The sequence below is a fragment of the Pleurodeles waltl genome, chromosome 6 (assembly GCF_031143425.1).
Source record: "Pleurodeles waltl isolate 20211129_DDA chromosome 6, aPleWal1.hap1.20221129, whole genome shotgun sequence".
Lineage (NCBI taxonomy): Eukaryota > Metazoa > Chordata > Amphibia > Caudata > Salamandridae > Pleurodeles > Pleurodeles waltl.
This window is the reverse complement of record NC_090445.1, coordinates 239,826,157-239,852,757: the sequence shown is the minus strand read 5'-3', so window position 1 is coordinate 239,852,757 and position 26,601 is coordinate 239,826,157. Positions and strand designations below refer to the sequence as shown.

The window sequence follows — 26,601 nt, the reverse complement described above, 5'->3', positions numbered from 1 at the left end:
TATGCTCCAGGAGACACACCTATCGGATGCCACACTAGAAAACACACAAGTAAAATGGAAGGGGCAGTTATACGGGACCACATCCTCGTCCTTCGTCCGCGGGGTGGTGATTTGGATTGCCCCGGGAGTACTGTACATGATCGCTTGCACACAGATTGATCCTAATGGTAGATATGTGGTGCTGGAGGGCGACCTAGATGGTTCACCCCTGTCGCTGGTAGCACTATATGCCCCCAACACTAACCAATACAACTACTTACACACACTATCAACGGGGACATTTCGTGACCCGGGAGTAGATAGCATATGGGGCGGGGACTTTAACTGCGTTTTAGATATCCACATGCATCGTTCCTTTCCTCCACTCCCAACCGCCTCGTCCAATCGAATCTCACGCGAACTAGCAGCATGTGTATTTTAGGAATGGCTTAAGTGATGTTTGGAGATCAGGGCACCCGACACACCGCGAATACTCCTTTTACTCCCCTGTGAATCGCCTACACACTAGGATAGATATGCTTCTTAAATCGCCGGCAGTGGTTCATTGGATACACGCATCAGACTGTCTGGCTCGTACCATATCAGACCACAGCCCGCTACGATCAACACTAAACTGGGGTCGCTCGCACACACAAATTCCCACATGGCGCCTGCAGACAGAGGCACTTGCAGACCCCCCCCCTTCCGTGCTGAACTTGCCCAGTGCTTAACCACTTATTTTTCCTTGAACAATAACACTGCGGCATATTGTGCAACCGAATGGGATGCCCACAAGTTGGTTATGCGGGGCCGTTGTTTGGCAGCTTCGGTAGGAGTAAGGTGGATATTGCTCAAAGAGGTGAAAGGATTAGAGACTAAGTTACGCGAATCGGAGGTGGCGGTGTCTAGAGATGAGATGAGATTTCAGTGGAAGAACTGACGTCATTGAGGGCTAGTCATAGGGAGGCAGACACCAGATTATGTAAACACGACTACAGACACTACATGACACGTCAATATGCGGAGGGAGATAAATCAGGTCGTTTGTTGGCCTGGCTGGTTCGCCAACCATCACAGCCTTTATCTATAGGAGCGATCCGACTGCTAACAGGGAATATAATCAGTTCCCAAGTGGAAATTAATGACACCTTTTATGCATACTACCGGTCTTTATATTCACCCCCTCCTCCTTCTCCAGCAGAGCAAATGGCCGATTTCCTCTTGTCAGCCCCCCAGAACCGCCTGCTGATCGAGCAAGCAGACACAATGGATGGCCCAATCAGTATGGATGAAATCCGCCTGGTGTTGGCACACAGTAAGACACCTGGCTCAGACGGGCTACCAGTAGAATATTTAACTTCCCAAGCAGCTTATCTTCTGCAGCCATTACTTCAGGTGTTTAACGAAGCATACGATAGGGTACAACTACCAGATTCAATGTGCGAAGCTTTAATAGTGGTGCTCCCAAAACCGGGCCGCGACTCCCTAGATGTTCGATCTTATTGCCCTCTTTCCTTGCTCAGTTCAGACTGCAAGCTATTGGGAAAGATCTTAGCAAATAGACTTTTCCCCTTCTTGCCAAGTCTGATCCACGGAGACCAATCAGGGTTTATACCCGGAAGAAGCACCTTCTTAAATATTAGAAGAGTACTTCGTATAATGCACAATGGCAATCGAGAGGAGGCAGTAGGTCTGTCACTAGACATAGAAAAAGGCGTTTTATACGTTGAGTTGGGATTTTCTTGTGAGCACACTTGAAGCGATTGGATTCGGCTCAGGATACATTAGGTGGATTAAAACGCTATATGCTAAACCCACTGCCCGTGTTAAAACAGTACAGGTTATCTCTGACTCATTTCCAGTAGGTAGAGGCACTAGGCAGGGCTGCCCGCTGTCCCCTCTATTGTTTGCAATAGCCATGGAGCCATTAGCTGTCAAGTTACGCAAGCAGGCCCAACTATGGGGCATCCCGGAACTCAACACACACCATATTGTCTCTTTATATGTGGCTGACGCCCTGATATATCTACGAGATCATGTTACCTCTATGGCTGGGGTAATGTCGATACTGGACACCTTTGCATCCATTTCTGGCCTATGGATTAATTGGTCTAAGTCATGCATCTACCCTTTCTCCCCCATAGCACCAGAACTTCGCGGGGCTCTACCGGATTATCAATTGCCATGGTGCCACTCCACCTTCAAATATTTAGGTGTACAGATATATCACTCTATGGTTGATCTCAAAGAGGGCAATATAGATAGTCCTTTGATCTGTCCGTAGTTCCTTATCATTCTGGGGGACGCTTCCCCTATCCCCCATGGGACAGGTGGCCATTGCCAAAATGCTTATCCTTCTGAGATTCTTATATTATTTCACGGTGCTCCCAATATCCCTACTGCGATCGTTCTTCAAATCCCTGCACTCGCTAATGACTGACCTACTCTGGGGTAGGGACAGACGCAGAGTTGCACTATCCATAACACAATACCCACAGAAGGACGGAGGATTGGGCATGCCAAATTTTGAATTATATTATGCAGCCGCCCAATTACAGTGGCCGACCGTATGGCTCAGAGGAGCGAAAAGTGATAAAGGACTCCCTAGCACCGATTTCAATTCTAACTTGGCTTCTAGACAGCTCCAATCACCCACAGCAAGGGTCTATCCTACTAGACGTAGCCAGAATGTGCTGGCAAAGATACGTCCACAGCAGAAGTTCCTTGATCTCATACTCTCCTTCGCTATCGTTGGCGCAACTACCGGGGGCCCAAGTGCTAGCAGTGCACCATGATATACGGAGTATAGGACTATCGAACGCAGGCAAATTTTATTCGGGCTCCACATTAACATCTTTTAGGGAACTTATGGAATCAGAAGGGACCCACACAGGTGCTTTTTTAACATATTGTGCAATTAAACACCTGCTTGACAATATATGGAAGCACGGTAACACTGAGCCACAGAAATCGCAGCTACTTACCATGATTCTCACAACTGGGAACACAAAAGGAATTATATCAAGACTATACAAGCTGCTGCTGGCCGAGGCTTGGCCTGGCAACGCGTTACCGACACCATCGCTGACATTACTGGTCATACCCTGAATTTAACACCAGAATCTTGTCTGTTGGGAATACGTTGGCGTGGTAAAGGAGACAAACAGCTTCATAAATTTATTGACCTAGCCTTCACAGTGTTCAAACGCTTGATAGCCACGCACTGGAAAGCTCCACGTGCTCCACTTGGCTGCGCGACCTACTAATGTGCTCACATGCAGAGGCCCAGACACTGCGCCAGTTGCAGTACAGAGGGCTGATCCAGGGAGGCTCTGAAATATGGGACGCCTTTATTGTGGGCATAGAGGCTAAGTGCAACATATATCCGCCATGAGCCCCAAGTATACTACACAACACTGAATCCGCTATGCCTTCCTACCTAGCGACTACTCACACATCATTGTAGATAGCTCATGTACTTTATTCACTGCACACTATGAAGGGTTCCTACACATTGGATGCACGGGCCAAAATCCTAGATGCCGATGGGCTGAGGGCAGGGCTGGTTGTAATCAGACATCAAATGCTGTGCAGACAGTGCGTATTTCAAGGGTGCTGGTCCCCCCAGCGTGCTGCAGCATTGCTGCCGGCTCTATTATGAGCCGGTGGCAATGCTGTTGCACCTTTCCCACTTGGCATACCAGAAGAAACCTTGGTTTCCGCCGGTCAGCCCAGTGTGACAGTCTGAATGGGGCTGGTGAGGAGGTCGCCAGATTCGTGGCAACCTCCCCATCGGGAGTTTGGCAGACTGATGTCTCCATCTGCCAAACTCATAATCATCCCCCAAGCCTCTTCTCTATAAAATTCCCTTTTCTGACTTCTTTATCTGTTGGTGCTGTACAGTGGGATGAAGGATTCCTTGAACTCTTGTTGTGCTGCTGATATTTGCTGAATCAGTACGCACCTTGTTCAAAATACAACCTACTGTATCATCTGTTGCTTTGTATTTCTTCTCCATTCACTGAGGCAGTGGCGGGATTCTGCATCATTGCTAGACCCTCTTCCCAAGGATGAACTAGAGCAGATATTGAGCATTTACAAGCTTTTGCCTTGAAATCAAAAAGAAAACAAGACTTCTGAGACCCAGTAACTGGAAGACTGAAGCGCTCAGACGCCTTTTCAATAGGAGAATAATGAAATCTACCAATATCATCTGGCGGTGAACTTTTAAGTGCTGGCCCCGGACCAGCATCCTTTTGCACTATAAATTGATTCCATTCTGTCATTAATATTCTTTCTATAAGGTGATGTTGCATTTCCTTCCTCATCACCTAGTACTTCAACAGAGATAGCTTCATCAGGATCCACACTCTCTGATTATTCTCTTTCTCTATAACCTCCTAGCATTTGTGTCTGTACAGGCTGTAATAGTGGTGGCTGCTTTGTTTTTGACAACTGATAGATGCCCGTTTTTGTGCTGATTGATGTGGAAGTCTTTTGCAGATATCAGTTATCCTGTAACAATGTCAACATCTGCACTGGAACCTGGACTAGCCTTTCCGAAGGATGTACCTACTCATCCCTTTTTCCTTGGTTCAACTTTGAGGAAAGATACCAGTGCTGGAGAACCAGAGTTACAAGTAAGTAACTTATTTCCTTTTTCATGCAGTGCAGCAACAAAAGCACCATGTCTATATCGATATGGTGCTGTTTTCATCTCTCCCTGCGCTGGCATACCTTAGACTGCCAATTGCCAACACACACCCCTTTCCACCATAGTACAAGGGTATGTGTTTGATGTCAAGAAATGGTTTAGTACAAGAAGAGTACCCTAACTATACAGAACGTTGTGTGACATAGTTTTAACACTTTTCCCAGTTTGTTTGTGTGCTATAAAGTATAACACACATGCAAAGTTGGAAAACTTTGGACAAATAAAAGCATTTGTTCAAGTTAACACCAGCCTCACAGAGGCATTATTTTTTGGCACAAAGCACCGTCTGTAAATTTGACTAATTATGGATTTGTGTAAAAAAACCATGGGTGGTGCATGAGAATGCCCCTTTGACACAAAGCAACGCAAAGCAGTGTTAGTGCTCGATTTTGTTTGTTGGGGCTACTTTCTAGCACACATAGGGCCAGATGTAGCAAAGTTGGAAATTGCGACTTGAAATTTGCGAGTCGGAGCGACTCGCAAATTGCAAGTCGCAATTTCCAATGCAGAACGGTGTCTCAGACACCGTCTGCGACTCGCTATGGGGTCGCAATGACCCACCTCATTAATATTCATGAGGTGGGTCGCAAATTGCGGCCCCATAGCGAGTCTAGGCACTCGCAAACATGGAGGCCTGCTGTAGTCAGCAGACCTCCATGTCCGTGACTGCTTGTAAATAAAGCATTTTTTTTTTTTTTTTTTTAAGTGTAGCCCGTTTTCCTTAAAGGAAAACGAGCTGCACTTAAAAAAAAATCCGAAACCTTTAGTTTCGTTTTTTTTTCAGGGCAGGTAGTGGTCCCTTGGACCACTACCTACCCTGAAAAAATATTTGTGGGTCCATTCACAAAGTGGAAGGGGTCCCATGGGGACCCCTTCCAATTTGCGAGTGGGTTACCATCCACTTGAAGTGGATGGTAACTGCGACACCATTTGCGACCGTATATGTGGTCGCAAATGGTATTGCATACCACTCCGAATCGCAAATAGGAAGGGAACACCCCGTTCCTATTTGCGATTCTGAAATGCATATTGCGAGTCGGTCCCGACTCGCAATATGCATTTCTGAATAGGAAACTGGTATTTGCGAGTCGCAAACGGCAATTTTTGCCGTTTGCGACTCGCAAATAGTTTCTTGCATCTGGCCCCTATTGCCATATTTATGAAAAGTGACGCACAACTGCGCCATCGCAGTTGTGCGTCATTTTTGTTAATGCAAGCTATCGTCATTCCCTAGCGCCATCCCTTCTCCATAGTTAAGAAATGATGCACAATGGTGCTAAGGAATGATTAACATAAAAAAAAGATGTCAACCATTGAGACATGCCGTAAGGAAAAATGACACTAATGCTGCAAAAGTTGCGCTAGACCGTTTTGCTGCATATATATATGTCGCAAAATGGGTTAGCACCATTTTTTACCTCATTAGCGTCAAAACAAAATGCACAAGCAGGAAAAATTGAAATTTAAAGACAAAATGGAGAATGCAGGCCAGGAGAGACACAAGAGAGAACCCAATCACCCAATTACCAGCCAGGAGGGTCCGGAAAAGTCCCAGGAGAAGAAGAAACGCAAGTGTCTCCTTAGTGAGGAGTAGCATGGCATCCTGGTCAGAGAGGTGACGGAGCACCAACACCAGCTCTTCGTCACCTCCAAATTGACAGTCGTTAGGAGAGACACAATATGGCAGGCAGTAGTAGACAAAGTCAACAGCATGGCAGAGGTGAAGAGAACTGTCACGGAGTGCAAGAAGTGATGGCACGATTGCAAGCTCACGACTAAGGAAAAAAACTGGCCAGGAGCCGAAAGGCAGCACCGCAGACTGGAGGTGGAAGTCGTGCACCACAGGAGGACCTGGATGAGCTGGAAGAGATGGTCCCAGTGGTCATCCTGGAGGAGCTGGTTACTGGAATCACAGGACAGGACAGCGCAGACTACCAAGAACCACCACAAATGCAGGGTAAGTTGCCAGGGGGAGGGGGGAAATCGCTGCCATGCCATCCCCACCCAGGCCACACATGTACTGACGCTTTGGTTGTGCAATGCACTCAAACATATACACAACATGGACATAAGCCACTCCCTATGGCTATACTCCACCATGTAAATATGCAGCACATTGCCTGGAAGGGACTCGCAAACGGTGTGGCTGTGGCTCTGCCACGACAACACCCATTGCATATTGTCAAAGCACCTGTACCTATACAACTTAGACATGAGAGACTAGGACTGAAGTCAATACCACCTGTGGGGGCGGTGTCAGGGTGGTGTAACTGACCAAAATGCTTCCCCTCCTCCTTGTCACATTGCCCTTCTCATGGGTCCTGCATCTTGCAGCACATACTGAAATGCCACCTTAGCAAATATAGCTTGTACATGTGCAGGAAGGGACACCTCCCTGCATATAAACAAATCGTACCTTCAAGGCAGGCACCCTTTCATCATGCTGCAACAATGCCTGTGTTAGTGCAGGGAGAACAAATCTGTGTAGGCGCAGGGGGAATTGCATGGCTGTACCGTACCGTATTCTAGTAAACATGGCACATCCCAGAGTTTCTAAACTGGTGCAGTCGTGCAACACATATTACTGCTGCACTGAGGTGTGCCACTTGTGAAAAAAATCTACCCCAAAAGCCTGCAACCTGTGGAACACAACCCACAAAGGGTGAACCTACAGCAACTCAGACACAACTATATGCGCCATATGGGAATGGCCACAAAATAAAACACATGGAACATAACTGTGAACAACATGTTTGCAGCTGTACAAGTAGCTCTAATCTCACCATCTGACAAGACAGAGGGCCAGATTTAACAGAAAATGACGGTGGGTGGTGCTGCGCCAAATTTGGCAGTGTCACACACCGTCATTTTCAAAACACAGGGATGTGCCTTATTTAAAAGAATACAGTGCACCCCTGTGTTTCCCCCCACGCCAGGGCTAAATTAACCTTTGTGCGCCAGCGCAGCCACCCTTGCACCATAAATGGCAATTTGCTCTTTCTATGTGTGCTGCAGAATGAATAAAGCAAAAAACAAGGAGAAATTAAAGCATTTCTCCTCTTCTTGTCATGTTAACGCCACCCCTAGGGTGGCGTTAGACTTTGACGCTGCCACCAGTTTACACAAAGTGCTGCGTGTGAAGGGGCCGTATTGACGAGGTGGTGTTAAGCCACAAAAAGTGGCTTAATGCCACCTTGTAAATACGGCTCAGGGCGTTGTGCCACTTGAGCGTCACCAAAAGTGCCACTCAGGTGGCGTTCGGCACACCTAATATGCCCCAAAATACCTTGTGAGCTTGACCCATGTGTGATGACCCATGTGTGATGACCCATGTGTGATGTACAACTACAACCTTTGGTCAGTAACATGTCACTGAGCCTCCAGTAGCAAATAAATGATGTGCCATGTCAACAGCCACAACAATCCAAGATTGACTTTATACTATCTCATTGCAGAGGATGATGGCTTACCTCCTGCAGAGCTGCCTCTCCTGGATTTTACAGACATGGATCACCAGCTGGCAACCACTAATGAAGAGACTCTGCAGGATATGCTAGGATCCCTCCAGACACCACCTCCAGTCGCAGGGAGGACACCCAGTGTTGCGGGGTCTCAACATGAACCACCCAGATACCAACACACAGCACCAGCCAGTACTGACATAGCCCTGGACTCCGAGGACCCAGGGATCACCTTTCAGAGGACAGTGGTAGGAGTCCAGCGGGAGCTGGCCATGCAGGTGCCGGTGGGGATGGAGACCATGGCAGGCAGAGGGAGTGCAGAGGTGCCTCAGTTCAATTAAGGACAACTCAGCTGCCATCAGAGGCACACACTTCCCGCTCCGTGGACTCCAGCAGTCCCTGGCTGAAATAGCTGCTGTCATGAGGCAGCAGAGGCTACAACAGTTGCCCTCTCATTCTAGCAGCAGCTTGACAGACAACAGGCTAGGGGCTTTGCAGAATACCCTGGAGTCCAGACAGTGGGAAGAGCCCTCCCTCAGGGAAAACGTGGCTGCCTACCACCAAGATGTCGCTGCGGTGTTGAAAAATCAGCAGTTCCTCCTTGCTGCAGTGATGCCTTATGTGTTACCACACATGGCAGCTGCCAGGACCTTTGACTCCACATCTCTATCCCCTGATGTGTGAGCAGCCCATACACCTCTATAACAGCACCAGCCAAGGCACAGTAGGCACCACACACATCAGAGGATGAAGATGTGGAAGGAATAATATTCGCAAGGAAAACCACCCGGTAGCACCAGCCTGTGCCACATGGACAGTATCTCCTTAGTTCTGGGCTTAAGATCATGCCAGTGTTGTGACAGTAGGAAATGTGCTCTCTTCACTCAATCCTGTTGACTTGTCTGCTATGTAAGTCATTGTCTCCATTCTTATCAATTGGCAATTTCTAACCTCCTCACTAATGCACACTTCTCATAGCCATGTCTCATGACATGTCCCTCACCCCTGGACTCTGATTGTGCTACATATAGCTAACGTTCACTCATGGGGTCTGTGAACTGGACATTGTATAGCATTTGAAAATACACTTGCACCTGTAAATAAAACACCTTGTATACCTGTAGCATTTCTACGTTTCCTGTGATCCATCTACTCGGCTAAATGATTGCATTGTGTGAATCCATGTCAGTGAGTACAGAACATCATTACATGTGTGCATTACTGTCAGACACAAAGCCACACACTAGGATCCTAACATGAGAAAGGCGAATGATGGTCTTGTCAGCTACAACCAAGTTACTGAATATTATATGCAAATATTAAACAAATATTCTTTGAAGTTGACATATGGAATGTATGGCTCAGAACCAAGTCAATGGTAATTTACCCAGATGGGAGTACCAGTACAACTGTCAGTGGTGTAGGACAAAGATCCAAATTTGCCTGTTGTCAGATGTGCCACACTTGCCAACAATGGAACTGCAAGACCCCACCAATGACAGTTGAAGTTCCATACTCGACTGTCCAAGATAAAGTATACATACACATTATGAATGGCTGGAACAGTGGATAGCAAATGTATGGACTAGTTAATGTTATTTAGCAGCCAATCTGACAGCTCCTTGGTCATAGGGGATGTACATGTTAATCCCTGGAAATCAAGACAGTAAGCATACCCTAGGCCATTCCTCCAACTTGGCCAGTGCACACATGAGAACCCCCAGACATTCAATCAACATGGAAAAAAGTAGTCATACAAACAAGATTTATTGTAAAATATTAATAACTATATACCTAATGCTATCCTGAAAACTACCCTACACTAAACTAACTTAACGTAATGTACAACTACACCTATCTAACACATTCTAAACTTATCTTACACATGTAACACCACATTCTAAATATTGTCCTCCCACCCCCTTAAGAGACAAGATACAAGTACGACAACATAAACTATGACTTCACATGTTCTAACTTAACATATGGCCTAAACAAATATATATTTTGGGGTTTAAAAAAAGAAATAATATATATATATTTAGTTTTTATCTTTATACACATATACCCCAACATGACCACCCCCCACCCAATCCAACCATAAACAAAATGTACTAAAACCCACCCCCCAACACTATACCTAATCTAACCTATGCCTACCCTACACTATTACACAAACCTAATACCCATCTAAAACTATTTACAACAGTAAAAGGGAGAGGGAAGGAACTGGGAGGGTGTGGCACTAGCATTTTACATTTTCTTCAGTGTTTTATGTACTTTAACATTTTCTTGTTGTCCGCACTCTCCTTCTCCAACCTGTCCAGTCTGGCCATCATGGTGGCCATGTCCTGTCTCATGTCCCTTTCAAACTCGGTGCTCATGACTGCAGCAGGTGGCTGCACAGGTGCCTGGCTTCTTACAGGTGCAGCAGACGTGAAGGGGCTCAGACCTGCAGAACCCCCTCCAGCACCCCTGATGTTTTCCCCAAATTGCCCTTTTTCTTCTGTGGCTGATGTGGTGGTCCCCGATGTGTGAACGCACACCATTCCCCTGTGGCCTTTTCCTTGTAGAACCTCCTTGCCATCTTGTGGTATCCGGCTTCCACTTCCAAAATGTGCCTGTTCCTTTCAGCCCTTTTGTGGTATGAATGCTGTTGCTCAGGTGTCATATTGGCAGCTGAAAAATGAGGAGATTCAAGCATTACATACAGAAATGGGTGGAGGTAGAACAGACATATAATGTACACTGCATCTGCAGATGACACATGCAGTCCACCTCAGAAATGACCTACTCCTCATCTATGACTATTTCCTACCAGCCATCTTTGGTATCATGTACATGTCACTGGGATGACGGCTATCCATTGTTGACCATCAGGGCCCAGAGGTAAGCGGACTAATTTGTCCTTGCTCAACACTTGTGTTATCAAACTTGTGAGGATCACATGCCCCAACAAGTCTGGATTTCCTGTGTCCTTGTCCATAAGGGGGGCTTTATATGCAGTCCACCACTTTGACACCCCTGGTGAAACATCAAGGCTTGCACAGCCATCATGGATGCAAGGTGTGGGGCATTTGATAGGGGGGCTGGAAACTTTCCACCTGCTATTTGAAGGTTTGGTAAATCTTCATTCATGTGTATGAGCATACGTTACAAGTGGGCACATCATTGCTCAGGATGTGCCCACATGTACAAATAATGCAATGTCCCCAGAAAGTTTGGGCAAAGCCTGACCAGCACATCAAAGTTGTCTACACATTACAAAACTAATGCCCCCTACCCTGTGCTATGTTGTGCTACATGTGTAAAACGGCACACACGTGGTGGCTGTATTGGTGTCCTTAGGGCCACAGTGAGTTTGGCACTGCACTGGGTGCTGCTACAGTATTCTTATATGTTGAACATCCTGTGCACATGCATGTCAGATATCATCAAAGTACCAGGTACGCACTCAACATTCATATCATATGCACATGTGATGAGACCTACATCACTCACAAATAGCATGGTGGCAGGGCTTTGTTGGGAATTCTGCTGTGATCTAGCTTGGGACAATTCATAGACTTTTCCCACAACCATCTGGAGCTGAGTTGTCTCCTAATTGTGTACACTACTGACTTGTCCAGCACAATATGGGTCCTTGCAGTACTACAGCCTCAATTTATATCTGAAGCGTACTGAGGCACCTGTGGTGTAAGTGTCTCCTACATAATCCCCCTAGAGACCTCTATACATAACCTACATCTGTATCGTCTTGTGGGCAAGTTTAAGCTATGTGTGGCACACAGTGCTATGACAAAGTTGTTGTAAACAGCCATGCTATTTACATAAACAGTTGCTCTGACATCTATCATAATAGACATCAATGAATATGTGGCCAGGCGTTCCATTTCCTAATGCCCACAATTCCATACCATAACACGTTGCCCCATGTGCAACAACCAATCCATTCTCAATGCTGAACATTCCAAACAGACATTATGTCACCATCCTAACTCCAATGATATCATATCATTGGTCAGGCAAAACTATTATTCATAGCATTCCACACATCAGACTGACTCACATCAAACCCTGGATTGGCACACATGACACACAAGGTGACACTTACTGGCTGCATCATGGTCTTCAAATCTGGTGACCTCTCCAACAGTGTAGGGTGGGGCTCCACCTGAAATACATGAAATGGAAAACATTGCTTAGTGATATTTGTACATTTCAGTTAATGGGCAACATTGTTTACTATCAACTTGTTAGGCTGATTGAGCAAATCAACCTAGTGGTAGATCAGATAAACTGACAAACATCTATGATCAGTCAATCACATAGTCTCGGATAATGGAGACCCAGGCACCTACAAACCATCACTTTCCTGTGGTGCTTTTCACTGAGCCATATTTACATGGCATTGACATTCAGGTGTTTGTTAGCTTCTACACCTCCATGACCATATGGGACTGCATGACACTGTATACCGCATCTGAGGGGCATGCAATGGTTGCTGCAGTGGCCATCCCATTGTGACACACATAGCTTTTGAGCCTACCCCAGATGTTGAAGACTTCTACCACATTGTCACTGAAAACTGACAAACAACGGCTCTGGGGTTGTGTGAGTATCCCAGAGTGTTGAGGAATGCTTTGATACATCCTTGCTTGTAGTTACTAATATGTGTGTGCCATCACAAGGCACACACACAAGCAATAATGCCATGGCAGTTTACCTATGTTTATTTAGTTTTACCTACCTGCACATTGACTGATAGAAATTACGGATGTATTGCCAATATTGTGTGGACAGGCATTGTTGGCATTGTATTCAATTTTTTGTCCAGGAAGGGATAAGGACATGTACATAGACATATGCCACAACACAGACACACTTGCTCTGTGGTCCAAGGATGCATGTGTTGGTGCAGATCTCTGAGTAATGTGCCATTGAGGGTGCAGATACAGGGCATGCCCGTACTGTCGGTAAGATACGGCAGCCCTGTGATACTAAATCAGCACATGTGTGTGGGTTAATAGACATAGCTTGGGGTGTATGTGATACACAATGTACAGGAAGAGGAAGATGCTAGTAGTCTGGACCCAATGCATAGTCAAGCTCCCCTACATGCCCTTGGCCAATGACACAAAGGGGCAGATTGAGCAAAAGTGGTACAGCACCAAGTGCATACCTACAGTTCCTGTTGCTCAGTGCACTCCTTACCCCCGCCATGTGTGTCTAACGAGATTTAGGGCACAGCATGATGCAGGTAGGGTGCAACCGCATCTATTTATATGGAGGAAAATGATGTACTCAGCAAGAGTAGCAACAAAACAAATCATCACAACTTCTGCTGGGTACATAGGGGCCCATCATATACATTTATATGCCCCCGTATCAGTGCATGAAAAATGGCATTTAGGTATTTCTCATGTTTCCCACAGGCTTGTACATTTGCCCCCAAACAGGTGTTGGGCCCCCCTCCCATACATGATGCATGGTGCAGGCCTCATGTTGTGCTGTGCAAAACAGAGTTGCCCTATGCATGCATCACAACACTTTGTAATGGTTGTGCAGGGAAGATGGCACATCTGCCCTGCCTCGGCTTCATTATTGTATATTACAGTGGCAGCCCTAAGGTTGTGCTGGGGCTCTTTAATCACGCAGCATACATGTCCAGATCCTTAAACATGACATGCTGCACTCAGCCGTATCAGCACCTGTCATGCACATGCAAATAATGGACTTGGCATGGAAATGGGATTCTTACCAACTACTCCACCAATCTCTATTCCCAGGTGATCCAGCAGACCTTGCTTCCTTCCGATGAGGTCAGTCCAAGGGTGTTTCAGTTGGTGGTCATTTCATCCAGTGCCAAAAACCCGAGTCAGGTGGTGGAGCACCTTGCCCCATAGCAGCTTCCTGGCCTCTATGGGGGTAACATTGAATTACACGGCCACCCAGTACGAGTATCATGGGGAGGTAATGTTGTACCAGCTAAATTAAGCCCCACAGCTCATCTGCCAACTTCTTGGCCATCCTCCCTTTCCCTGACATCATGCACCGCAAATGCAGTTGGCAGAAAAAAATACCCTAACTCTATCCCAACTACCTACTAACTACAAACTATCCTACCCCTACACAAACACCCCACAATACAGTGACAGATACAGAACAAACACAATACAAAAGACTGATTAAAAGACAAAGAAATACACAACAGCTACAGGACACAGCACAAAAACACTCCAATTTTTCAAAATCACCAACAGCACCAGCTCCACACACCCTTGTACAGTCACAGACAATAAGAGTGTGAAGTGAAAGTGGTCTCACTGTACCATGTATGCAAGAAGGATGTCTTGTTTCATCACTTACTGGGCATGTGCATCACGTTTCCAGTCATGCGTAATTTTTTTACGCATGACAGTCATGTGTCGATTCCCCCCCCCACCCCAGTGTGCATGAAAAGGCCTGTGGACATGTGATAGATGCTCAGGGGCCAGGCGTCATTTTTGCTTAAGAGAAAAGTATGGCATAGGTGTTTGCGTCAAAATTTTGGACGCATGATGGTCATGCGTCGATTTCCCCCCTCCACCTCCCCATAGTGCGTAAAAAAGACCTGTGGATGTGCAATAGACCCTCAGGGGCCAGGTGTCTTTTTGCTGAGGAGAACAGTATGAAGTTTAGGCGTTTGTGTCTATGTTTTTGACTCATGGCGGTCATGGAGGCAGTAGACCCTCTTATATCACAAACAGTGTTATTACCATACTTGTAACTATTGTGTTTCTTACCTGCTCTCTGAGGTTTGAGTTACATTACAATGGTATATGTAGTGGAGAATGAGTAGACCAAGGAGATTCAGGTGCAAAGTATTTTATTGGTTTATGGGCAGTTTCTATATGCAAAGGGGAAATAGCTTCACCTGTCCTCACGTGGTGTGCCAGTCAGGTTGTGGCTGTGCTATGTACATATGGGTGTATGTATGTGTGATGTGCAATGATTGCGGTGTAGTGTGGCATGTTGCATATGTGTTGTTGCCTGTACATCTGTGTTTCCCTGCCCATGTGTATTTAGTGTGGTGTATGTCTTGTTTGTCCTACATCGTTGGTGTGTTGTGTGTGTATTGATTGGTATGGTAGCTTACCTACGAGTAGCCCATTGCCATATTGCCCGTCCTGGAACCACTCGTTGATAGTGGAATGGTGGAATATGAAGACATCATGGACGCTGTCTGGATTTTTTGCTAGGATGTTAGTGAAGAGCCCACGGTGGTCCACAATGGCCAGCACATTGATTGAATGGGTGTGTGCTTGCAGTTCCTATATAGATGTTTGGTTGCTGCAGGTGGCACCACTTGGACATGGGTGCAGTCCATTGCACCCAGCACATGCGGGAACCCAGCAGTTTCGTAGTCTCCTGCTGCAGTTGCTGGGTGTTTGGGAAGCAGATGTGGTGGGTTGTGAGGCATATGATTGCGTCCAGGACCTTAGGAAGGAAGACCGAGAAGGATTGCTGGGACATACTAGCCACTTGTGCGCCCATTATCTGAAACAATCCAGACGTCAACATATGAAGTACAGCAAGGAGTTTTTTCATGGATGGAATAGTTGCAGAAGTTTCCACCCTTGCTGAGATGTGTGCCGCAAAGTGGTGCAGCAGGCATACAGTTGTCTCCCGGTTCAGTAGGTACATGTTGATGACCTCTTGGTCCCGGAGCCCAAGGGTGGTTTTCTGCTGTCTTAAGATCCTCTACCGCCTTCTGCGCTGCCTTTGTGGCTGCAGTGGTGCTGTTTGGTGTTGCTGCGGTGATGGTGGAGGGACCTGCTGACGTCTGCGGCATGAGCCCAGCTGGAGCACTACCATTTTACCATTTACATGTTGTCCTTGAGGTTGCAAATGCTCCTTCTGTGTGTTTTCCTTAAGTGGTGGTGTGTGGTTTTTTTTTTTAATGCCTGGTCTGACCAGGCAATGAGATGCAATGTCGCAATGAGATGCAAGGTGGGTTGGCACTTCCAGAAAATGACGCTAACTCATTTATTTTGGCACTAGACTGGTCTAGTGTCAAAACATAAATATGGAGTTAAGTTATCGCCGCTTTAGCAAAAAAATAAATAAATACGGTATAGGGCGTAAACTTTCCATAAATATGGGCCATAAAGTGTTACCCTGGAAAATAAATCAACATTTAGCGCAGTCTAAAAAGAATATGATTCCGATTCATGTGCTACAGGTGCTTCATTGCAGTCTTTAACGTCTCACATACGATGAGCACAGAGTTATCCCACTATAGCTAGTGGTACACTTTGTCCAGACCATCTGGACCTCAGTACAGAAATATTCACATAAGACATTTGTAGTGGAAACCCATTTTGCTAGGCCTGGAATCCTTATTTCCTATCCTCTGTGAAAATCTGTACTAGGCTTGACAGACCACAATGATAGCTTGTGTTAGCTAAACCAGAACTGAGGGACTCACTCTAAAAGGATTTGACTGTTCAGTTTTGGAACTACCCCTCGAAAATGGAACTAAACTATAGGCAAGTAATTTACCTCAGAATTCATCATACTTTTCACATGAGAGAGATCATTTGGTAAATGCTTCTGACCATTTTCAGCTCCAGGGCTACGTGCAGAGAAATATTGGCATCAGAGATCAGTTTTAAGCGTCTAGAGTTTGTACCGTGTCTGGGAGCTGGGAAGACATTTCTAGAAGATGTTCTCCTGGAGGGGTCAGGGAAGTTTCCTTATGCCTTTCCTTTGACTAATTCACCAAACATTTTGAATATTCAGGAAATCTCTCAACTATATGTCAGTCCTGATTGACCCAGCTTTCCTCAGCCAGACATGGCTCTGCGAACTCTGGCTCCTCTCACATCAAACTCCCTAATACTTCTTGAGGTTCTCAATAGTGTAATTCAGTAAGGGACTGATTTTTCACCTCATCCTTTTATTTGCTGAACTTGAGTAACTGATTGTTGAGAAGCTTATCCAACATCTCAGAGTAAAATATTGGCACAATGTGGGTAGCCAGTAGAGAATGAACGAGGACACACTGGAAAGCCATAGATTCTGCTACTGGGCGTTTGAATCACACATAAACCATCCCAAATCCTCTGTTAATAATGTTTTATTTATCGTTATCTGTTTGACTAGCAGAAGGATCATAAATGATTAATGTAAACACTATGGGGTCTATTCACAAACAGCATTTTGTAGTACGTTTTGTAGCACTATAATGGTAATATTAACATACTACTAGAAAATTCTATTCCTATACCTCTGCCTCCACCTTTCTTATATTTTATGTGCAGAGCACTCTTCCCCAACTATGGAGATCTCCACTCGTGTTAATATACATTTTAGTAATACATGGGGGAGGGACAGAAGTGAATGGTTGGAAAATGGGAAGGACTTACTACTAAAAGGGTGTAAAAGAATATTAACAAGGGGTTAAGAGAGGGTTAATTAGAAGTTAAGAGAGGGACATGCTCTCACCCACAAAAGAGTAGGCCCCTTTCTATTCACAAACTGCCTTTCTGTAGTTACTACAGCCAAAAAGAACCCAAAAGAGTCGTAAATGTACTCCAGCTCAGAGCTGGAGTAAGTTTAGCTCCAACCATGGCCATATGCTCCCATAAAAAATAATTGAGGTAGGGACTTACCATAAAACCACGTAGGAACTAATGTTAAAATAAATTACATTATTTAAACTGTTTAAAAATATAATTAGATTTTATTTAATGTTTAAGATTTCCAAAAATGAAACATAATTATTATTTTTTTTTGTATTCACATTAATAAATATTAACGGGGTATTAATATTTATTAAAAATTATGGAATTCCTGTTAATACTGTACATGACTTTTAATAATTATAAATGCATAATAATCACAGACTGAGAAAGCAAGATGGCGGCCGCGTGAATCGGCCACGAGTGTCCGCTTCGGCCTGCTCCCATTAGAAAGTAATGACTTTCCCATGCCTAGTACCCCCCCACGATACCGAATTGAGGAATGTGTGCTGACTTCGGCAAGGGGAAAATCTTGCAGGCACGATCCTCAGGAGCCGCGAGGATACTTTGTTTTCTCCGACGCCTGCTTCACTGGCTATACTGTTGCGGCATACACTCCTGCTGGAGGCTCAAACGCGAGGCGAATGCCGCCGAAAGGAGCGAAAGCGGCGCTCTCTGCGGGACAGGGAAAACCGCTGAGGATCAGCACGACCACTTGGCAGGGTGCAGCAATTGAGGTAAAGCGCGGTTCTGGTGAAAAGACGAGCGATAAAGCTAAAAGTGCCTCACTGGACAGGAGCAGGGAGGGCGTGCCAGCGGAAATAGGAATGACTGCCTCATTGTGGGTGTCAGAGCACCCTATGCTCATTGAGACTGGAACTAGGGTAGGACCCCCCTTGCAGGAAGGAGTGGGGGGGGTCTAGAGATGATAAGTCAGACAAGTTACAATCAAAGAACCCTTGTGATATGTTGTTACAGAAACATCATGTCACAGAAAATCAGGTGGACTTAATGAATAATCCGTGAACTAATATGGCACTAACACAATTAGAAAATGTACAACAACGGTCCCCCGGTAGTAACGGAGGCAGCCTAGCTGAGGACTTGGTAAACCCGGGCAATGTGGGCCTATTAAATGATGGCAATATGGAAGCAGCACGGTTAGCTACACCCCGAGACAAGGAAGCGGTACAGAGTGATAAATTCTTCTCTTTATCGGATCACTCATGTTGGTCAAGTAATGAGCAACCGGACTTTGAGGCAGATAAAATTTCCCCTGAGCCAGATTCTGAAATATCCTCTTTAGCTTCGGACAAAGAACTACTTGAGAGTAGCAAAAGTGCCACTGTAAGGAAGAAACAGAGGAAGAGGAGCGAACACTCAGGCTCTACTAAACATTTACCTAAACCTCAGGATACCAAGGGTCTTCAATGGGACTATTCCAAGGGAGACTTGTCTCTGTATGACAATACTGAGAAACAATACAATCCCGTTTCGTTAAAGACTATTTATCAAAGTATTATGTAGCACCGAGAGGAGTCAAAGATTGAGAGCCGCAGAACTCAACTAGCCTGTCGTAAGATGCAAACTCAAATCCGTCGGGTAGCCAAAATATGTTCGGAGTTTACAGCACGTATTGAGGAGGCGGAAACTCGGATTTCTCATTTGGAAGATGATATTGGATCTCAGAAAACGACTTGGGAAGCCATGGAGAAACAACTGGAAGATACTCAGTGGAAATTGACAGATTTAGAGGATAGATTGAGACGCAATAACTTACGAGTACTACCTGAAGGAGTTGAAGGGTCCGATCCACGTGGTTTTATGGTTGCTTTGTTTAAAGAGGCCTTTCCGGATCTGCATCAATGGGAATGGGAGAGAGAAATTCAAAGAGCTCACCGGTTCCCCTTTAACAGGGCAGGTATATCCTCCACAGAAGAAGGCGGTAGACCAAGGGCAATGTTAATCTCTCTCCTTAATTTTCAGACGAGACAGGCTGTCTATGACCTTGCCTGACCCAATTCCAGATGCAAGGCCAGGGGGTGTGATTTTTTTTGTGAGACCAGATTTCTGCCATACGACAGTTGAAAAAAGATGGAGGCTCCGTCAATTAATTCAGCCTCAGCTAAATACAGGCACACAGGCTTTTTTGATAAATCCTGCTAAATTAAAGGTGGTAGTGGGTAGTAAAATTCAGTATTTTACATCTGAGGTTAAAGTAAGGGATTTCCTGGGTGTTTGGGTGTTTGATAGGGGAGTTGGGTTGAGGGGGGAGAGATGGAAGGAGGGGGGAAGGAAAGAGAGGAGAAAGGGAAAGGAAATGAGAAGAGGGAGGGAAGTGAGGCATTAGTTTTGGCTTCTTCTTGTTTCCCCCCACCCCCTCCAACGATAAGAACTAAACTTTGGGAAATATGGCATTGGGGAATAGGGTATTATGGTGATTGTAATGAGACTGATGAGGCTTTAATATATGATATGCAAACAGATATGGACGGGGCGGGCAGAGCGGCCACGCATCCATCAATAGGGACAGTGGGGTCCCATACTTTCCAGGAGCAGGGTGTAAGGGTAGTGGGGAGGGTTAAGGGGGGGAGGGTGGTAGGAGGATAGGGGGGCAAGGGTTTGGGGTGGAGGATGGGTGGGGGCTGGGTGGGGGGAGTTGGGGGAAAGTTCTGACAGCCAGTAATATACAGGATAACCAAGCAAAGACATACAGGAGGTTGTTAGAGAGGATCAAGGAGAGATTCGCGCAAAGACAGTGTGTAGGTTTTAGTGGAAGAAGGAATAGAGGAGATGTGGCATTATTAAAACAAGATGTACATTCAGATAAGGAAGAATGACGGGTAGATTAAGGATTTGTACTGTGAACATCTGTGGTCTTAATAATCCCCAAAAAAGGAGAAGAGTGGCAGCCAGCCTTAAACTCATTTCAGCAGATTTATATTGTTTGCAAGAGACACATTTTCCATGGGACAGATGGGAGGTGTTAAAGGAACTTGGGCTAGTACCTTTAATTTGCACTCGCCAGAAGGTGGCGACACGGGGTGTGACGATATTAGCCAGAGCTGGTAGTTTTCATATTAGCCGCTCGCGCGCAAACAGCGATGGGCGGTGGGCTCTTGTGGAATGCTCAGTGGGTATATACAAATTTACTCTCTGCACTATCTATGGGTCAATTTTTTATGAGGCCGAGGTTTTAAATATTCTAAATGTGGAATTACCCGGGTGGCCATTACCACTGATAGTATGCAGTGATTTAAATATTCATATAGAAGTAAGCAATAACATTACGGGTACCCAGAGCCAATATAAAGGACGGAAACCTAAAGTATGGAAGGCCTTAAGAAGACTGGTGTTGGATCATGGCTTGACTGATGTCTGGGAGAGCACTATGGCTCCAGACCCGGGCTATACCTGCTATTCTTCCCCACATGCGAAATTAGTACGCTTGGATTATTTTTTTATTTTGCGTAGTTTAATCCAAGGGGCTAGAATAGAATGTAAGCCTAGATTTTTGTCGGATCACAATCCGTTAATTCTGACTGCGTTGGTAAAGGGGCTAGTAAGCCCACGTCGAGTCTGGACATTTGATAGGAAATTGTTGGTTGACCCGGGATATATAGGACACATGAAGGTTTGGATTCAACAATTTTTTGATATTAACAGAAATACTGCAAAGAGTGGGATGGTGTGGGATTCATTTAAAGCGGCTGTCAGGGGTGAAACCCTAAGATATAGCTTGGGATTGCAGAAGGCTAAGGGGAAGGAGGTTAAAGTGCTTCAGGAAAGACTCATAGTGAGGGAGAGGGAGTTAACTTTAAAAATTACTAATAAGGAGGATTATGCTCCCACACAGACGCAGATTTTGATGCTAAAAGCTCAAATTAATGCGTATTTGAATAAGGCAGCTGACTATCAAAGCCACAAGATTGAGTATTATGAGTATGGCGAGACAACCGGTAAAGTTTTAGCTAGGCGTATAAGGCAGAAATCGGCAAAAAAAAACATCCCAGATATTATTGATGCAAATGGCCAGAAATATGAAAAATCCGAGGAAATTATAGAGGTCTTTAAGGACTTTTATCAAGAGCTATACAGAAAAGATATAGTATATTCTGAACAACTGCAAAGGGAGGTTAGAGAATTTTTTTGAGAGGTAAGAACTAGGAGACTCCCCTTTGAAGAGCAAAGGATACTGGATACACCTATTCAAATTGAGGCGATAATGGAAGCCGTGAGCTCTCTGGCAACAGGGAAGGCTGCCGGACCAGACGCCTTACCATTGGAATTTTATAAGGTCTTTCTCACAGAAATAAAGAGGGATGTACATACCACTTTCTGTACAGCACAAGAAGGTCAGGCACCTTTATCATGGGAACATGCTAATATTATAGTGCTTAAAAAAAAAAAGGATAAGCCACCAGGTCTCCCCGGTTCATACAGGCCAATTTCGCTGTTAAATGTAGATGGGAAGATCTATGCAAAGGTGTTAGCCAGTAGACTGGCAAAAGTTATATCTACCTTAGTCTGTAAAAAGTAGCATAGATTCATTCCCGGCAGAGGAACAGTTGATCATATAAGGAGAATAATCTCTTTGTTTGATCATGCAGCGCTGCATCGAACACCTCTTGGATTATTATTATTAGATGCTGAAAAAGCATTTGATCGTGTGGCTTGGAATTTCTTATGGGAAAATTTGAAGTGGAAGGGGATAGGGACAGGATACATAACAGCTATTAAAGCTTTATATGAAGCCCCTAAAGCCAGAGTGTGTGTTGGGGGCTTGGAATCTGGTATTATATCGATCTCAAGGGGGACTAGACAGGGGTGCCCATGCTCCCCTCTGCTTTTTGCTCTGTATATCGATCCCTTCCTATCTAAATTGGAGGGATGTATAAATATTAAGCCACTCATTTACAGTGGGGAAGAGTATAAGGTGTTTGCTTACGCAGATGATGTAGCTGTAATAACAAGTGATCCGGAGAGTGCCATCAAGGAAGTTGAAACGGTGGCTAGAAAGTTTGGAAGATATTCCGGATATATTGAACGCAGGCAAGACACAGATAGTATGCTCTGAATATGCCTCGATAACGGATAAGCGGGTGGTATCTGATGCAATGTATTTGGGATAAAAATCACTGCTGCTGTAAATCAACTGGTGGTACTTAATTTTGCTCCTTTGTTAAGTAAAATAAAAAGTGATTTAGACACAATGCATTATTTATACTTATCACTCGAAGGTCGGTGCAATGTTTTAAAAATGATGATTCTGCCAAAAGTACTATACTTATTTCGAGCTATTCCCTTGGAGATTACTAAAAACTGGCTTAAAAAAACTTTTAAAAATAGGTAATAACTTCTTGAGGGGATATACTAAACCAAGGAGGGCAATGAAATAACTGATGCTTCCCAAGTGTCGTGGAGGCTGGTCGGTTCCTAACTTCACATTGTATTACTATGCCTGTTGACTCCAACATATGGATGAACTTATAAGGGGAGATGTCAGAGAAGATATGGAAGTAATTCAACCCTCCCTATACGCAATGATGCTGGGTGGGGTAGTAAAAGGATGGCTGTCGAAATTTGAGGAACCTAGTTACTTTAAAAAAGTAAGATTTAAACCTCTCCTGGCAGCCTATAAGGTTTGGGCACAGGTAAAACGAAGTCTGGGACTGGGTAAGATTACTGTTTATACGCTATTGGATTTCTCCATCATCACTAGTCTCATTTTTAAAGATCCCATCTTAGCCTTTTGGTGACGACAGGGAATAAGGAGTGTTGGGGATATATATGGAAATTTAGGGTGTAAATCCTTTATGGAGCTGCCATCACAATATGGTTTACCCAGGACCCATTTTTTAAAGTTTTTGCAAATACAGGATTTTTTTTATCGCCACAGGCATGATATGCTGTTCATGGACAAGATCGCATTAGTAGAGGCCATTAGTCGTGGGGATAAGATTGGTATGATATATGCAATATTAGTTGATTTTCAACAAGATAATATGGTGCAGCAGAATGAAAAATGGGTTAAACGGCTGGGTAAGGCGGGGGAATGGATGGGTCAATCTTTAGAAATGGCAGATATAACCTTTCTCTCAGCTAACTTGAAAACGCAACATTATAAAACATTGTTTGATCTATATTATACACCAGCAAAGCTGAGAAAATGGGGGAAATCAGACGGGCATTGTAATTGTTGTGGAGATGAGGAAGCAGAGATTTTGCATATGTTTTATTATGCCCCAAGTTGAGATCATTGCTTTTTGAAGTAGAGTTAGTTCTCAGTAAGATTACAGGATGCAACGTGAAGGTGTCATCTACACTGGTATCATTAGGAGTTATTGATTTAACAGGAGATATAGAGCCGGCTTTGGGAAAAATCTGACTTTTCTTGTATGTCGCAATGGCAATATTTCGGCTCTGTATTACCACGGACTGGATTAAAGAACCACCCCCCACGTTTGAGGTATGGCAATCAGGACTACTAGCAACTTACAATATTGAACTGAGTCTATATAAACTTAAAGGACATAAGAAGAGACATGGGGGGGAACGAATCTGGGCACCATTGACCAAATGGATGGAAAACCAATGCATATAGTAGAGGTTGTCTGATAATCGATTGATTCTTTTTTTTTTTCTTTTTCTCTTTTCCTCCTCCTTTGTCTTTTTTTTCTTTCCTTTGCTCTTTTATGTTCTCTCTTCGTAAATGTACAGTTTCCTTTTTTTGGTATGTCAGTAAAATAAAAAAAATAAAAAATGCATTATAACATATACTTTTAGGTGGGAAGATTTTTAATAAGCTTCAGAGAAGTATTTTATTTTATGTTTAATGACTTCAAAATAATTATTTTTCTATTTAAAATTAAATAAATGCTGTGATTCATTTAAAATATTCTGCATTTACAATAGTTATGTAAAATCAAGTAACATTAATATTTAACACAAACATATTTGTTCAGAGTTTTTTAAACTACAATAAACTTTTACATTTTCCCTTATACTTTACGATAGGGAGATCCTCACCCTGGTGGAGGAGATATCCTTCTGTATGTGTAAAGTTACAAGTAGTAACTTTGAACTTGTAAATTGGGCTCCACCCCACTGAATTCAGCGGGTAGGGACATGTAAGACTACACCATTGGGTAACTTTACAGTTGTAAATGGTGAATAGCCTAAAGCAGTAAAGTTACTCAAAAGTATGTGAGTAAACTTGTACATGTAGTTTACTCGTGTAAGTTTACCTTTAAGAAAAGGCCCTTCTATTTGGCCATTGTGGCTTCCTGGAGTGTTCTAATGATGCCTTTTGGTGGAAGGAGATCGGTTGAGTTTGGAAGACCTTCCTGATCCTGGTGAACTATTCACAAGGTAGATATTCAGAGGTAACTGATTAAAGTTATGCACTGTCAACACAGAATATTCATGATGTCACATGGGTGTGGCAGTTTCCCTAGTCTAGGGTCTATCACCCCACCTTTCAATTCTCTGAAGGGGCTCGAGCAGTACAGCCTGTTGGTCCAATATATTTAAGATCTGTATGTCCTTATCACCTTTCCCCTCCAGCTGTGTTTTTCTTACTCAAGAGCATTGTTCAGTTTATTCCAATGTATTCCGATTTCAAGGTAGTGTTAATGTTGTGCTTGCCTCATATGTAAAATTTCTGATTATGCTGTGGGTTTGTAACATTTACTAATACCAATGAAAAATATTGTAAACAAATAATTTGTACTATCCTGGATAATCCTAATAACACTTTTTAGTGGATAGGGTAAGACTGAGTTTAGTAGACAGATCGAACTTTCAGAGATTTATAGGAATGGGTCCTATTTTGAGTAATAGCTTAAGAAAGCTAGCAATAGCTGAATTAGTGGGTGGGTGTGTGAGAGTGTGGGGTGGCTACTCTGGGACTGAGCAGGTGATAGGTTATGTGATAGGTTGGAATTTAAGGTCTAACAGTTCTGTTACAATTTACAGATGCAGAATCAGGAGACAGTGGAGAGGACAGTGAACAAACAAGCCCCAGCAACACTGCGTGAGAAGTGATTCATCCAATACTCCCTCATTCGAGACAGGAGGAAAAGATTCCTGTTTATTATGTAAATGTAAAAGATTCTGTGTGAGCCTGAAGGCTAATGCTTCAGCCATTTATATCTCCAGCGGGCTTGGCTCTCCTATTGAGGGCCATGTAGAATAAGGCAGTTAAATAAATATGCATATGATAGAGCTGCTTAAAATTGGTGGACCGAACAGCAGTGCATGCATTGTGGGGCCAAAGACTGTGGGTGGTCTCCGGCGATTTTTTGAAAAAAAATAATTGATGTATTTACATTTTATGAGGTTGTCAAATAGCAATCGAAAACGATCAAATATTTTCTTGCTTGCAGTTTGTGGGTTTCTTCAGCGTTTCTATTTTGGCAAACGTAAGCTAACACTATAAAAATGGAAATCCATCTTACGTATCGGTGGGACTAGGAATCTATTGATCAACAAAATCAGGTTTGTACTGTCATCTACAGAGATTTATAGCAGTTTATTTGTGCTAATGACAAAGTGAACTATTTTCTTGCAAGTAATAAAATTATTAGTTTCTTGCAAACCCAATAGTCATAACTCACTTCCCTGTAATTATGCTACAATGTAATCAATTTCTGGCTGTAGCCTTGAGGCAACACATTTTGCTTAGCTCTTCATGTTGTAGGCAGTTTAAAAAGCTCTTTTGACCAACGTCTATTCATCAGCATTATCGGCCAGATGAAGATTTTCATCTTTGTGCTTTACGTTTGGTGTTTTAGAAGTCACCCGCGTTATTCACAATGTACACTCTTGCCCACTCTCACAGCATCCTCTGACGAGACTTTAGCTTCTCAGATGCCCCTTGAAGCAGGTGTTCCTGGAGGCTATGACGCCTCTGCTTTGGTTGTCATTCAACCTAAAAACA

General features: G+C 44.1%; 1 protein-coding gene across 6 annotated transcripts in view; it reads left to right on the top strand.

Moving 5' to 3' along the window:
• Positions 1 to 26,259, top strand: part of MARCHF10 (membrane associated ring-CH-type finger 10) — a 299,651-nt gene extending 273,392 nt beyond the window's left edge. For all 6 annotated transcript variants that reach the window (XM_069237996.1, XM_069237997.1, XM_069237995.1 and 3 more), the window contains one exon: positions 25,638 to 26,259. In XM_069237996.1, the coding sequence (XP_069094097.1) occupies positions 25,638 to 25,706 (69 nt within the window). In that variant the 3' untranslated portion in view covers positions 25,707 to 26,259. The remainder of the gene's footprint in view (positions 1 to 25,637) is intronic.
• Positions 26,260 to 26,601: the final 342 nt, after the last annotated feature.